General features: G+C 52.9%; 1 protein-coding gene across 4 annotated transcripts in view; it reads left to right on the forward strand.

The window, feature by feature from the left end:
* LOC105467772 (C-type lectin domain containing 16A) overlaps positions 1–10,186 on the forward strand; it is a 240,001-nt gene extending 229,815 nt beyond the window's left edge. For 3 of the 4 annotated variants that reach the window (XM_011717473.3, XM_071084122.1, XM_024788485.2), the window contains one exon: positions 6,384–10,186. In XM_011717473.3, the coding sequence (XP_011715775.1) occupies positions 6,384–6,739 (356 nt within the window). In that variant the 3' untranslated portion in view covers positions 6,740–10,186. Of the gene's footprint in view, positions 1–2,202; positions 2,327–6,383 lie in introns of all 4 variants that reach the window. The other variant, XM_071084121.1, reaches the window with a different exon arrangement.
* Positions 10,187–14,333: the final 4,147 nt, after the last annotated feature.

Raw genomic sequence — 14,333 nt, forward strand, 5'->3', positions numbered from 1 at the left:
ACACATGCCACTGCACATACACACTCACATATACAAATGTGCATGCATAGTCACACACACATACACAATCATACACATGCCAGTACACATACTCACACCTACAAATGTGCATGCATAGTCACACTCCCACACATACATACATGCGCAGTCACACACACATATACAGTCACACACATGTCACTGCACATACACACATATACAAATGAGCATGCATAGTCACACACACATACACAGTCACACATATGCCACTGCACATGTTTACGCAGTCACAGATATACAAATGGACTTACATAGTCACACATAAATACACAGCCACATTGACATACATGCACACAGTCACACACAAATGTATGTCCATGGTCTCACACACACATGCACACAGTCACATACACACACTCACACTCTCTGGGTGAGATGCTGATAGGAAAACCATCTCCTCAGATAAGAACTCTGACCTACAGTGAGTTTCTTAAACAACCCACTCACACCTCTGAGCTCCAGATTACTTGGAGTTCACATACATTCCACGCAAGCTACATTGGGAAGACAGAAAACCGTTTGTTCAAAACTGACAACAGCATGAATGTCAGCCTGCTTATTTATTTATTTTAATTTGGGGGAGCACATAGTAGGTGTAATTAAATATTCATTTTTAAAAAACAAAAAGGGCCGAGTGTGGTGGTTCATGCCTGTAATTGCAGTACTTTGGGAGGCCAAGGCGGGTGGATCACGTGAGGTCAGGAGTTTGAGATCAGCCGGGCCAACTTGGTGAACCCCCATCTCTACTAAAAATACAAAAATTAGCCAGGCATGGTGGCAGGCATTCTGTAATCCCAGCTACTCAGAAGACTGAGGCAGAAGAATTGCTTGAATCTGGGAGGCAGAGGTTGCAGTGAGCCGAGATCATGCCACTGCGCTGCAGCCTGGGCAACCGAGCGAGACTCTGTCTCAAAACAAACAAACAAAACCACATTGGGTTATGAGCCATGGCCAGCTCGATTGTCCCCTGAGGTTTTATAGAAAGAAAGACGGGTCTGGCTGCTGTTGACAGCCCAGTACAGGGAGCTTCCCTGGCTTCCCTCCCATGTGGACCCACCCCTGTGCCTGTGTCCATATGAGCCCCCTTCACCCCATGACACCTCCCATTCGGGCCAACTGAGAGTCAGATGGCCTGAAACCCACCCGCGTGCCACTGAACTCGGTCACCACTGTCCTGCTGGAGTTTTAAGGATAGAAACCCCAAGTAAGGTATGTTCCCTTTTCTCCTCAGTTTTCTCTGTGGCATCATCCTTTTTTATTGTGGTAACATACGGATAACATAAACCTTACCATTTTCGCCATTTTTCAGTGTATAGTCCAGTGGCATCTAAGGACCTTCATACTGTGGTGCTCTATGGTGTCACTTTCAAGCTGTGTGTTCACCCGCCTTTGTCTCTGAGAGTGTGGTTTCTCCCTTCGCAGTGAGATGCTCCTGACGTTTTTATTTCAGCCAATTAGAAGCCCCACTCGGCCACCTGGCACCTGGTCTCAGCTCTCCTGCTGTGGTTCAGTCTTGATTTTCAAAGGCACGGGTCACCAAGTCACTGCCCAGATAGGTGGCTGAGGGAGAGGCTCGTGGAGCGCCTTGAGCATCTGAGCTTTCCCAGGACTCGGAGCTGTGCTGTTGGCGTCAGCGTGTAACACCAAGAACCTCCTCACTTGGGGTCAGAAATCTGCTTGATTCACTTAGCTGGTCTGACACCAGTCCTCCAGCCACATACCCTGCCCTCCTCACACTGTCCTGAGGATGCAGGGTTTTCGTGTCCTAACTCCTGGGCCACGTCTAAAACCGACAGGTGATTCTGTTCTTCCATCCCCTGAGGCTTCCGACCGAGACTAGATGTTGCGGATGAACCCGTCTTTCCTTTCCAACAGGACCCCACCTTCTCTGCCCCAACCCGATTAAGATGCACGAGTGAACAACTTGGTTCTGAGTGATCCTGACCCTGTCTCGTCCTGGGGGTTGCATGGGGGGTGTCTTCTCTGCATGGGGGGCCAGCACCCCATGCTCCGGTGGCCACAAGCCCATGCTGGGCACTGCCCCACGAGTCTCCCCCGCCGTCAGTGCTCAGCGTCCACTGCTGCTCTGTGTCCCCTCCATGTCGCCTCTGCCGTCCCATTGTTAAAGGCTTTCTATGATCTGTCGCTGTGTTTTCCCTCTAGTCAGAAGTGGCAGGAAAGGACGCCGGCGAGTGTTCAGCCTGTCGGAGGCCGACAGTCATGGCGGCCACTGGGTTTAGTGCTCCGAACGGCGGCTGCCACGACACCTCACGCACAGTCAATTCAGGCAGGTCTCCCCTGGGAGCCGCTCGGGCCGCGACGTCCACTCGCCATGCTGCATTTCCACAGTCGGCAGGGTCCACGCTGGCAAGGTGGGCCAAGCTGGGCCTGAGCACAGAGCCGTTTACCAAGGCGGCACTTCCCCAGTTTCCCCCAAAGTTGGCTCTCCCTGCTCCCTTTCTGGCCTCACCTCATGTGAAAACCAGATCCCCGGCCCTTGACCTTCACGGCGGTCCTTCTGAGCCAGACCTGTACAGCCTGGAAACGCTGTCCTCTGTGAAGTGTGCAGCAGCATCAGGCTCAGCCCGGGCCAGAAGCAGATGCTCCCGCCAAGTCCCCCAGGGGTCCCCGCAGTTTAGGCCATGGGGGTTGGGCGGCAGTTGGCTGGCCAAGTGAGAATTTGTAGAAAGCAACCAAGAAGTCTCGTTTCTTTTTCCTTTCTTCCCCTGGCCTTGCTCTAAGATAAGTGACAAATTCAGTCCTGTTTTGACCAAAGGCCAAGAGCCATTTCCCTCGTAGACACATGGATGGATGTGGCCCCCCCCATATCCCTTTCTGAGTAGCACCCACACAGCGATGAGGCTAGTCCATGGGCCGCCACCCAGCAGCCTGGCTCGCTGTTGGGACCATCCCTGCTGCCTCCCCTGTGACGCTTCTTCTCTGGTTTCTGATGCGCTTTTCTCCATTGGCCTTGCGCTTGTCTGCTGGGAGCCTTTGCCTTCTTTTGTGTTGAAATCCTATTTTCTCTGAGCTTTGCCCTGCACTTGTTCTACAGGTACCATCCTTTTCTTCCCCACAACACTCAGCCCCACCTTTTCCCAGCCCAGCACAACAAATCCAAGTTTTTGCTGGAAGTCACCACTTGCTTGACAAGGATATGTTAAGGCCCCATCCTAGACCTGCAGATCAGTTTTAGAGGTGCTGGCCAGGCATGTGGGGGACCTGCTGCCTTGGTGTCCTCACAGGCCACAGCCACAGGAGGTCTGTCCACTGCTCGTGGAAACATGGCCTTCCCTTACCCCCTCGGCTTTGTCTCCCCAGCCCATGGCCAGGAAGTCAGACTTTTCTCCAAATCCCTCATTTCCTGGGCCTGGCCTCAACTTGTGGCCCTCGAGTTCAAAAACACCAGCAAGCACGAAGCCAGGGCTTCACCAGTAACTTTTGCAGCTCAGCGCTTGACTAGAAACAAAATGTGTCCTCACTGGGTAATTATCCCCCCAGTGAAAACCTGGCAGGGTTCTCCTTTTTTACCTCCCTTGGTTGGATACATACGTGTAGATCAAGTTCAGGAAGCAGTTCAACAACAACAAGGCCAGGTCGTAGGCAATGGGTAAGAAGGGGTTATTTTCTTCCTATTAAAAAAGAGGCTACCTTTAGGGGGAAAACGAATCCTTTTAATAAAAATTGTTGGTCCTTTTCCTGAAGAAGAAACAGTTCTGTGCGCGTGCTATTGTTTGTTAATTGGTTTACTCTTTTTGATATATTTGCCTACAAGGTTTCCACATCCCTGATTATTCTCATCACCAAACACCCCATTAAGGAGCAGAGAACGAAGTTGGCCAGCATTTTGAGTATCTGCATGCAAATGCAGACTTGAGCAAAGAGAGAAAACACTTACATAGAAATTTTAAGAAAACATGAAGGAAACGTTTGGCTACTCTGTCTCCAGATGGTAGGACAGTACCATTTGGGGAGTTAGTCATTTCTAAACTGCCTCCTCAGCAGCGAAACTTATGTGTGGATCCACATGTGTGTGAGTTCGTCATAGATCTGCTCATGCCCATTTGAAGCAAGGGCAGAGGCCACCAGAGCAGGTGAGCCCTGCTCAGAGAACCACAGGTTCTGAGGAATAGCAGGCAGATCATGCTAGGTCAGGGTGCACGCCTGAGCTGAAACCAGCCCAGCACCACAAGCCTCCTTACTGAATGGAGCAAATTAGTTGAAATTCAAAGAAACCAGAATTCGCATGTAGTGTTTACTCAGCATTTCTGGGCTCAAATCACACCTCAAATCACTTTTTCCACTAGTGTTCACTGATGCCCATTGCCACCCTCCCAGAGCGAGGACCAAAGCCTCATGCAATGGTTTCCTCTAGATCTTCTCTCTCTCTCTTTTTAAAAAAAGGCCTTAGGAAGAATCTAATTGGGCTGGGCACTGTGGCTCACACCTGTGCACATCCCTACACTTTGAGAGGCCAAGGCAGAAGGACTGCTTGAGCCCAGAAGTTCCAGACCAACGTGGGCAACGTAACGAGACCCCGTCTCTACAGAAAATTTTAAAAATTAGCCAGGTGTGGTGGAACGGGCCTGTAGTCCCAGCTACTCAAGAGGCTGAGGCAGTGAGTACTCAAGGACTGCTTGAGCCCAGAAGATTGAGGCTACAGTGAGCTATGATCATGCCACTGCACTCCAGCCTGGGTGACAGAGTGAGACCCCGTCTCAGACAAAAGAAATGAAATGAATTGGAACCTTTTAGAGTTCATCTTGCCCGGAGTCTTGTGGGGAGAAATGCTGGTGTGTGCTTTGAAATCCAGTCTGTCTCTTGTGCTTTCGCTCCGTGATGAGAGCTCTCTTCCTCTCCCTCTTCGCTTTCTATATGCTGCCTGCTTTTATTTCGTTCTTTGTTTTTCCGTTATTTTGCTTTATGTTCCGTTTGCTGTTCTGTTTTATTTTGGCCTGACTTAGAAAATAAAAAACTAAACTGGAATCACGCTGAACAAAAAAAAAAAATTCTACCATGCTTCCCGGGCCCCAGGCTGCTGTCACTCTTAGCTTGATATGGCATCGTCAGCACTTCCCGCCATGGCTTGGGGACCCCCAGCTCTGTGCAAATGAGAATTCACTCTCCAAGCAGGATGCCCACTCTCGTCTTCTCAATGTTTTTAAACACCCAGCATCTGAAGTGCTGGAAGATGTTTTCCACGATGAATTCCAGCTGCATCTGGTGTTTCTGTTCAGGCAGGTTCATCATTAGAAGGCAGATGGGCCACCGTGTGTCTGTAGGATTTGGAAAAGCACCAAGGGCCGGGCGTGGTGGCTCATGCCTGTAATCCCAGCACTTTGGGAGGCCGAGGCGGGCGGATCACTTGAGGTCAGGAGTTTGAAACCAGCCTGGCCAACATGGTGAAACCTCATCTCTACAAAAATACAAAAATTAGCCAGATGTGGCGGCAGACGGCTGTTATCACAACTACTCGGGAGGCTGAGGCACGAGAATCACTTGACCCTGGGAGGTGGAGGTTGCAGTGAGCCAAGATCACGCCACTGCACTCCAGCCTGGGCAACAGAGTGAGACTCTGCCAAAAAAAAAAAAAGCACCAAGAAAAGAAATTGCTGCCCTAAGAATAACTGCATTGGGTGGAACCTCGCCTGCCTTGGTCCTGGCGTGGTTTCTCAGTGGCCGCCGCCGGGAAGCTCGGGACAGTAATGGCCTGACTAACCACAGCAGCCCCTTGGTGGGTGCTGGTTCAGCACTTTGAGGAGGAGGAGGAGGCAGGCCAAGGTTTTGTGTTGGTTTTGCAAGCTGAAAAGTTCTACAGAATTTCCTTTTTTTCTTTCTTTTTTTTTTTTTTTTTTTAATATTGCAGTGGGTTTCCTCTTGGGTAAATGTCATCAAATGTATACTCTGGAAAGGGCCTGACATTACGAGCACACCCAAGCCCATTTACTTCCTAAACAAGTATTTATTATCCGGCAGGCCTGAGATTTGCCCACACATAAATCCTGTCAGCGAGGTCTCTGCACCCAGGAACTGTGCTTTTGCACGTGCTGTGCTTTTGCACAAAATCCACATGCTGATTTTGCACAGGCCCTAAATGTTCCCCTCATATCACAAGTCAGGGTAACCCTAGGCCCTGCTGCATTTTCCCCAGGCCTAGGTCAGACTGGATTTTGCAGGTTCTGTGTCCCCAAAAGGAGTGAGTGGAGCCACGTTGAGCCCTCACACCAGCCAGCCACCTCCCACCTAGCTCACCAGGGCCACGGTTCAGGATGGGAGCAGAGGGCGCAGCGCAACGGGATGTCTCAAGGGCTCAGTGTGTTTCTGGTTTCTCTCCCCCAATCCAGATGCCCCCATGACTCCAGAACTGCCTAAGCCTCACCTTCCTGACCAGTTGGTAATCGTCAACGAAACGGAAGCAGACTCCAAGCCCAGCAAGAACATGGCCAGGAGCGCAGCCGTGGAGACAGCCAGCCTATCCCCCAGCCTCGTCCCTGCCCAGCAGCCCACCATTTCCCTGCTCTGCGAGGACACGGCTGACACGCTGAGCGTCGAGTCGCTGACCCTTGTCCCCCCAGTTGACCCCCACAGCCTCCGCAGCCTCACCGGCATCCCCCCGCTGTCCACACCAGCCGCCGCCTGCACGGAGCCCCTGGGCGAAGAGGCTGCATGTGCTGAGCCTGTGGGCCCTGCTGAGGACTGAGTCAGTGCTGGGGCCTCCCTTTGTGTGTGTGGCCCTGTTGGTAGGGACCCCAGTGCCGCTGACTGGCAAGACATGCTGGGAGCACCCACCGTTCTCTGCAGCTCCCAGCAGCCATCTCAACCACCTATCCCTGCGCTCCCTTGAATGGGAAGAAGGCCATGTTGCCTTTGAATTCCTTTTTCACTTTGCATCTCTTCACGTGCAGGCTGGGACCAGCGGAGACACCCCGGCGAATGTAGATGACTGCACCAGCCACCTCAGGGAGCTGCCTGGGCTCCGTGTCTCTGAGCCCCAGGTGGCAGGACCCACCGGCACCTCTTGCTTCCTCTGTCATATGGCTCCTCTGTCACCAGCCCCAGTGTGCACAGAAGAATTGGACCAGGTCACTGTACGTAGAAATTTGTAGAAAAGCAGACTTAGATAAACATCTCCTTTGGATATTTATTTCCGCTTTTGGCAGCAGGTGAACATTTATTTTTAAAACTTCTATTTAAAAAAAGAGTCCAAAAACATCAGCACTAAGGTTTGATGTCATGTGAAAAGTGTAATAATACAGTTAAGATTTCATTATCATTTTCACTGGACCTTTCCTGATGTTTTAGAGTTCTTAGTGTGGCTTTTTCCATTTACTTAAGTGATTCTTTGTTACTCACTAACTCTGCAAACCTGTGGAATAATGAAGTACCTTCCTGGAAAGTTTAGATTATTTTTTAAACAAAAACAAGGGAGATACATGTATTCTCAGGTACAAACAGAGCTGAGAGGGCTGGACGGTTTTCTGCCATAGCAGCCGAGAGGCCTCCCATCATGGAAAGATTTCTCCAGGAAAAGTAAGAATGTAGCCAGCTCCCCACTCAGGACGCTTCCTCATTTCTCTTCACCAAAACCAAACAGAGACAGCTTCCAGCATCTTCTTCAGTGTTGCCATCTCTAAGAAGGAACCACTTGGGACTGTGAAGACTCCAGACCCTGTGGCCATGATGGAAATCAAAGGAAGCCACCCTCAGCGTCACCTGCCACTCGACTCTGTGTGCCCACGTGTGCCGAGAGATGACCCAGAGCCAGCTCCCCTCCAGCTGCAAGGGCGTGGTGTCCCCAGAGCTCTGAGTCTGTCACTCTCCCTTTCTGCTACTGCTGCTGATCTGAAAATTAAAACCCCATGGTTCCCTTCCCCATTCGGGCTCGGTGTGTACAGGCAAGGACCCAGATGCATCAGACAGCCCCCAAGATGTTCCTTTCTACTCAGCCAGCTTGGGAGCCGGACACAGCACTCACGGCCCAGGCCGTCATCCACCCTCCCCAAGTCCACCAGGGCCAGCGGCCCCTCACCTCTCTAGTCACTGGTGAGACCTTCCACAACTTTCCTCCAGACCTGCCCGCAGATGTGCCCACCAGGGGCGTTAGGTGTCCGCCGGAGCTTGGCCATGGGGTAGCCTGGGTAGCCGCGCTGAGATCTTTTACCCCCTGTATTTTAGAGGAACACAGTGTCTATCTCCTCCGCCAAGCCAGTGTCCCGGCACGGCCTGCCAAGGGCAGTTTTCAGCCTCCTGAAGGAAACACAGTCCTGCCAAGGAGGGGGAGTGGCGCCCATGGGGGCAGGCCTCAGTACTCAGAAGCCATCCAGGTAGCTGTGCCCACCCAGCCTTCATGGCTGCAGGTACAAGGACCTTTGCTTCAATAGAGAAAAGACACAGCTCAGAAAGAGGGCCACGTGGGCAGAAACCCCAAGGAAGGGCAAACTGTGACCACCATGGCCATGCGCAGAGTCCCTGGAAGAGAAGGAAGGCAGAGTAGGGCAAGGGGAAGACCATCATGGGGAGAAGGACCACAGCATCAGGAGACGGGATACCCCACACCCAGCAGGCAGCCTGTGTGTTGCTTAATTTTGCAAGAGCAAGAGGGGTGGAGAGGATCAAGCTGGCCGAAGCTGGCTAGCCCCTGAGACATGCACTTCTGGTTTTGAAATGACTCTGTCTATGGGGCAGCAGAAACTAGAGAAGGCAAGTGGCTGCCCCGCCCCAAGGCATGACTGGGAGGAACAGCCTGCAGCTCACTCCACGCCACACGGGTGGGCCACCAGCCTGCTATCAGAAGTCTCTGGGCTCCAACTGGCCTTGTGAACACTGAGCACTGAAGGAGAGAGTTCTTGGCCAGGGCTGGACAGCATGCCCGGGAGGACTAGCAGAGGATAAGACACTGCTCAGGGCAGGGCTTCTACCCTGCATCCCTGGCCAAGGATGGCAGTTCCCCCGTGCAGGCTTGCAGGGTCGCTCTCAGGGGCCTCTTTCAGCTGGGGCTGGCGACTTGCCTCTGGGGGCACCTCCAGGTATGTGGGGTGAGGATTTCCTATAAACAGGGCTCCCAGAAGCTTTTCTTATGTAAGGAGGTCTGGGAGCCCATTGGAGGCCACCAGCCATTTTGGCGTCAAAGGACCCCACCTCATCCAGGTCTCAGTGGCAGTGGGCACAGCTGTGTCTTCAGGAGCTCCCCGCAAACCTCATAGCTGGGGCACTCCCAGACAGGCCAGTCCAGACGAGACATGCTGGGTCCCTGGCATCCGGAGGAAGAACCAGGAGGGTGAGGAGGCCCACAGCGGGGGCTGTGGCTTCTGACACTCAGGTCATAGCCTCAGAGATCTGAGGTCAGCCCCCACAGACCCAACTGGCCCGCCCCCCGAGTCCCTGCAGAGAGCACTTAGAGTTATGGCCCAGGCCCTGGTCCACCCTTCCACTGTGCACCATCTGGCTCGGTTTGCCAAGTCAGGGAGCAGGGCAGGCCGCAGGAACTCCCAAACCTTGGCTTTGAATGCTGCTGTGGAGGTGTGCTCATCCCTTTCTGGACGTGGGAGGTACCTGTCCCAGCAGGTCAGATGAGGCCAGCTGAGGTGCTCCCCCAGGCAGAAGGGCCAGCCTCCGCTATGGCCTAGGGTTGGGAGGAGAGGCCTCCGTAAGCAGCCCCTCCTCTGCCGCCCTCCCAACCTGGTCCCTCTCCCCCAGCCTTTGCAGCCTCCCATGACACAAACGCTGGCATTCACAAGCAACCCCAGGGGCAGGTGAAGAAGCGCAGCCCTGCCAGACACGCGCTAGATTCCTCCAAGGTCTCTGAGATGCACCGTTTTTTGAAAAGGCGTGGGGTGAACTGATTTTGATCTTCTTGTCTAGATGCAATAAATAAATCTGAAGCATTTAATGTAGTCATCTTGACATTGGGCATACACTGTACGAGTTCCTTATGTTTCCTTGAACTAAAAATATGTAAATAATTTTTGTCTCAGTGAGGACCGAGGGTTGGAAAACCTCTATGCCGCTGAGCCTCGGGACCGCTCTAGGGAAGTACCTCCTTTCGCCAGCGTGACTCATGCTTCATGGGTACTGAACACGAGGGTGGAAATGAAAACTGGAACTTCCTTGTAAATTTAAACTTGGCAATAAAAGAGAAAAAAAGTTACCAAGAATGTAGCGTGCTGCTCCTGGGGGCTGTGGCAGGAGGCCGTGGCCTGGTACAGGGGAAGGTTCCCAGCCAATGACCCCTCATCCCGGCGCAGCCGCTTGGCAGGGGTGTGGTGGCTGGAGCCCCTCCCTCTCCCTCCTCCCTGTGCCAAGTTCCCTCCCATCCCTGGGTTCCTAAAAGGTTGTCGGGGCTCATACTAACCGGAGACCGGGAATAACTGCTCAGGGGCAGTCGGCCCCATCAGGAAGTGTCCCCGCCCTACCTCTGCTGGGTGCAGGGAGCGTGGTCCACATTCTGCATCTTTTCCCTGTTGGGCAGGTGGCTGCCCATCCAGGCCTCAGGCTCTGCATCCGTGGAGTGGGACAGCCAAGCCCTACCTTGCAGGACAAGCGTAGCGAGCAGCCGCATTGTTGCCAGGCTAGGCCAAGGGAAGCAGGAAGACTCCCCACCGAGGACAGAGTCAGGTGAAGTGCTGGAGTGGGCATGACTCGGAAACACCAACGTCCACCAGCGTGAAACCCAGAAATCCCTGGAAACAGGATCGCAGGTTCTCAAAATCTGACCATCCGGCTTAAACCCTACCCAGAAATGGCCAGGAACTTCTGGGTCTTGGGAGGAAAACCAAGTTGAGTCAAGAAAGAATGAACAAGGAACCCCTTTCCTTCACCGCATGCCAAGGGTTGGGGCTATGCCAACAGGAGGAAGCCACTGCCCAGGGCAGAGCTGCCCTCCCATGCCCCCGCTTCACCCGGGTCTCAGGCCTTGTGGGCATTTACATGTCTGAGACCTGCTGGGTGACAGCTCCTCCCTCCTTGCATTCCCAGCCCAGGTTCAAACCCAGGGGTCGCCTGGGGCTGGTTGAGAGGCTGGGGCCGCGTCTCTGGTGTCCCCAGAGCATGTCTGTATATTCCCTTTTCAGCGGTTGGAAGTGATGTGCGTAGACCGGCTGCTGTCAGTATTTTCCCCAGAGCCTCGGGAGGGTCCCACTCGGTAGCCATGAAGCGAAGCCTCACAGGGTCCAGTGGATATGCCCAACAGGCCCGGAGCGTCCTGACGGTAGCTAGAGGGAGGAGCCGGCAAGGGCAGGTAGTAGTGCCCTGCCTGCTGGTGACCTCTAGGGGAAGACCAATTGCTGGCCAGCCAGCTGCTGGAAACCCCCTTCCCCCACCTCCTGCTGCTCTGTGGCGCTTCATGGCGTTGGGAAAAAACCCTTAACCTCTAAAGAGCTGTTCTCCAAAAGAAAGTTGGTTCTGAATCACCCATGGGGTGAAGGGGCTTCCTGGGGATTCACTCAAGGCTGCCCGATGGACAGTGTGAAGCTTCCCTGTCCTCCACAGCCCCAGGGCTCCTGGGTCTACCCACCCCACTTAGAGACCAGCCACCTGGGCTCCCAGGCTGTGCACCTGCCCTGGGGCCCACCCTGCTCTGCCTGGTCCCTGCAGTCCTGACACTGCCTGGCTCAGTCTGACTTCCTCCCAGAGGGCAGCCTGTGCCCCCGAACACACGCCGGCCTGTCACCTCCACTGTCGCACTGTCGCTTCCTTGCCATTTTTTTTTTTTTCTTTTTTGAGACGGGGTCTTGCCATGTTGCTCAGGCCTGAGTGCACCGGTGTGGTCCCAGCTCACTGCAGCCTGAATCTCTCAGACTCAAGCAATCCTCCCAACTCAGTCTCCTGAGTAGCTGGGCCTACAGGCAAGTGCCACCACACGTGGCCTTGCTTCCTTGACTCTAAAATGTTTGCCTTTTAACTTCAATTTATTTAAGACGAAAACTTTTCACTGGAAACAGAAAACCAGCACCACTGCCGCATTCATTTCCTAGGGCCGCCATGACAGATGATCACCAACAGGGCAGCTTAAAACAATAGATATTTACTCTCCCACAGTTCTGCAGGCCACAGTCTAAAATCAAGCTGCCAGTTGGGCTGCTCCTCCTGGAGGCTTAGAGGGAGAAGCTGCCTCCTGCCTCTCTCCCGGCTCTGGTGGCTCCAGCACTTGGCGATCCTCATCCCATGAGTGAATCACTCCAGTCCCTGCCTCTCCCCACAGCACCTTCTTCCCCGTGTCTGTGTCAAATCCCCCTCTCCTTTCTCTTGTAAGGACAGCAGTCACTGGATTTGGGGCCTGCCCTCATCAACGGTGATCTTAACTCAAGATCCTTCATTTCCTCTGCAAAAACCCTATTTCCAAATAATGTCACATTCACAGGGACCAGGTTCAGGACGTGGACATCTTTTTAGAGGGGCTCAGCATTCGACCCATTACCCTTGCCAGAAATTAAAGATATAAAAACAAATGCAGTACAAGCAAATCCATATCACTAAATTTTTAACCAGGTTCTAGCACCTGCCACAGGCTCTGGGCCCAGCCTTGCCTGCTCCCTGTTAATAGGGGAGGCCCGTTGGCACCTAACCAAGATTTTCTCAGTGATAGGATCAGAAGAGCTAACAGGCCAGGCGCAGTGGCTCACGCCTGTAACCCCAGCACTTTGGGAGGCTGAGGTGGGCAGATCACTTGAGGTTAGGACTTCGAGACCAGCCTGGCCACATGGTGAAACCCCATCTCTACTAAAAATACAAACATTAACCAGGCCTGTGGTCCCAGCTACTCAGGAGGCTGAGGCAGGAGAATCGCTTGAACCCAGGAGGTGGAGGTTGCAGTGAGCTGAGATCGCACCATTGCACACCAGCCTGGGCAACAGAGTGAGACCCTGTCTCAAAAAAATAAAATAAAAATAAAAACAAAAAAAAAAAAAACAGAAGAAAAGAACCAGCTCACTCTGGGACTAGGGTATTTATGTCTGAGTCCTTGAACCCCTAAATGTCATCCTAGATCAGAGATGCCACTATGACGCACACAAATCACAGGTCACAGTGTGTTGTGAACTGTGGAACGGTTAATTTATTAATTTTTTCGTAGAGACAAAGTCCCTTGTGCAGGCTGATCTCAAAGTCCTGGGCTCAAGCAATCCTCTCGCCTCAGCCTCCCAAAGCACTAAGACGAGAGATGTGAGCCACAGCTCCCAGCCTTACAATTCTTATTTCAGTTCTCCCTCTCCAATAGACTCACCCACAGGCAAAGACTGTGTCTTATTTTCACCTGTTCTCTGGGAGCTGGGTGCAGGCTCTGGCCCATGGGCTCTCTGTGTATGTATGTTGGATGGATGCATGGATGGATGGATGGAGTCATTCTTGGATACAGTTCCAGATTCTTAAAGCCTGAATTCCATTCAGTTCTTCATGCCCATGACCCTAACCTTCAGCCTCTCCCTGTGTGTGCTCACTCTGGTGTCTTCCAGGTCTTACCAGGACTAGCCAAAGATCAGGGGAATTTGCCAGGGCCAGGTTACCAACGGAAGGAGTGTTTGAGTGCTTTCCTCTGCCGTCATCAGAAATTCTGTGTCCCCCAACCCTCCACAGGTATCTGAGCTGAGACCGAGCTGCTGCTGGTATCTCAGTGACCAGCGAGACCTCAGGCAGGGTGGAGTAGGTGGCAGTGCAGGCTTTGCAGCAGCTGACGAGGTTCAAGTCCCTGCACCAACGCTCCCCATCCCTGTGGCCTTGAGTATGTGGTGAAACTGCACGAGACTCAGTTTCCTCATCTGTAAAATGGGAACCTTTCTGGCGGGGTCCTTGCTTGTGTAGATGAAATGGAGGCAGGTAAATCAAGCACCAGGACCCAGCCTGGCGCATGCAATTTCAGCCAGGGAGTCTCACCAACAGCCCAGCCAGAAAAACAGAGGGGCTTCAAGAAATACCTGTAACCCAGGACCCCTCAGGTACATGGAGCCGGCCCCTGTTGGGTACAGCTGAGCCCTGGAATTTTTTTAAGTCCCCAGCTGATCCTCAGGGGCAACTGTGATGGTTCAGTTTATGTGTCGGCCTGACTGGGCTAAGGGGTGCCCAGATAGTGGGCATGACATGATTTCCAAGTGTGACTGGGAGAGTGTTTCTGCAAGAGAGTAGAATTTGAGTCAGGGTGTGGTGGCTCACGCCTGTAATTCCAGCACTTTGGGAGGCTGAGGTGGGTGGATCACTTGAGGTCAGGAGTTCAAGACCAGCCTGGCCAACAACATGGTGAAACCCTGTCTCTACCGAAAATACAAAAATTAGCTGGGCATGGTGGCGGGCACCTGAAGTCCCAG

This window comes from Macaca nemestrina, chromosome 18 (genome assembly GCF_043159975.1).
Source record: "Macaca nemestrina isolate mMacNem1 chromosome 18, mMacNem.hap1, whole genome shotgun sequence".
Taxonomy (NCBI): domain Eukaryota; kingdom Metazoa; phylum Chordata; class Mammalia; order Primates; family Cercopithecidae; genus Macaca; species Macaca nemestrina.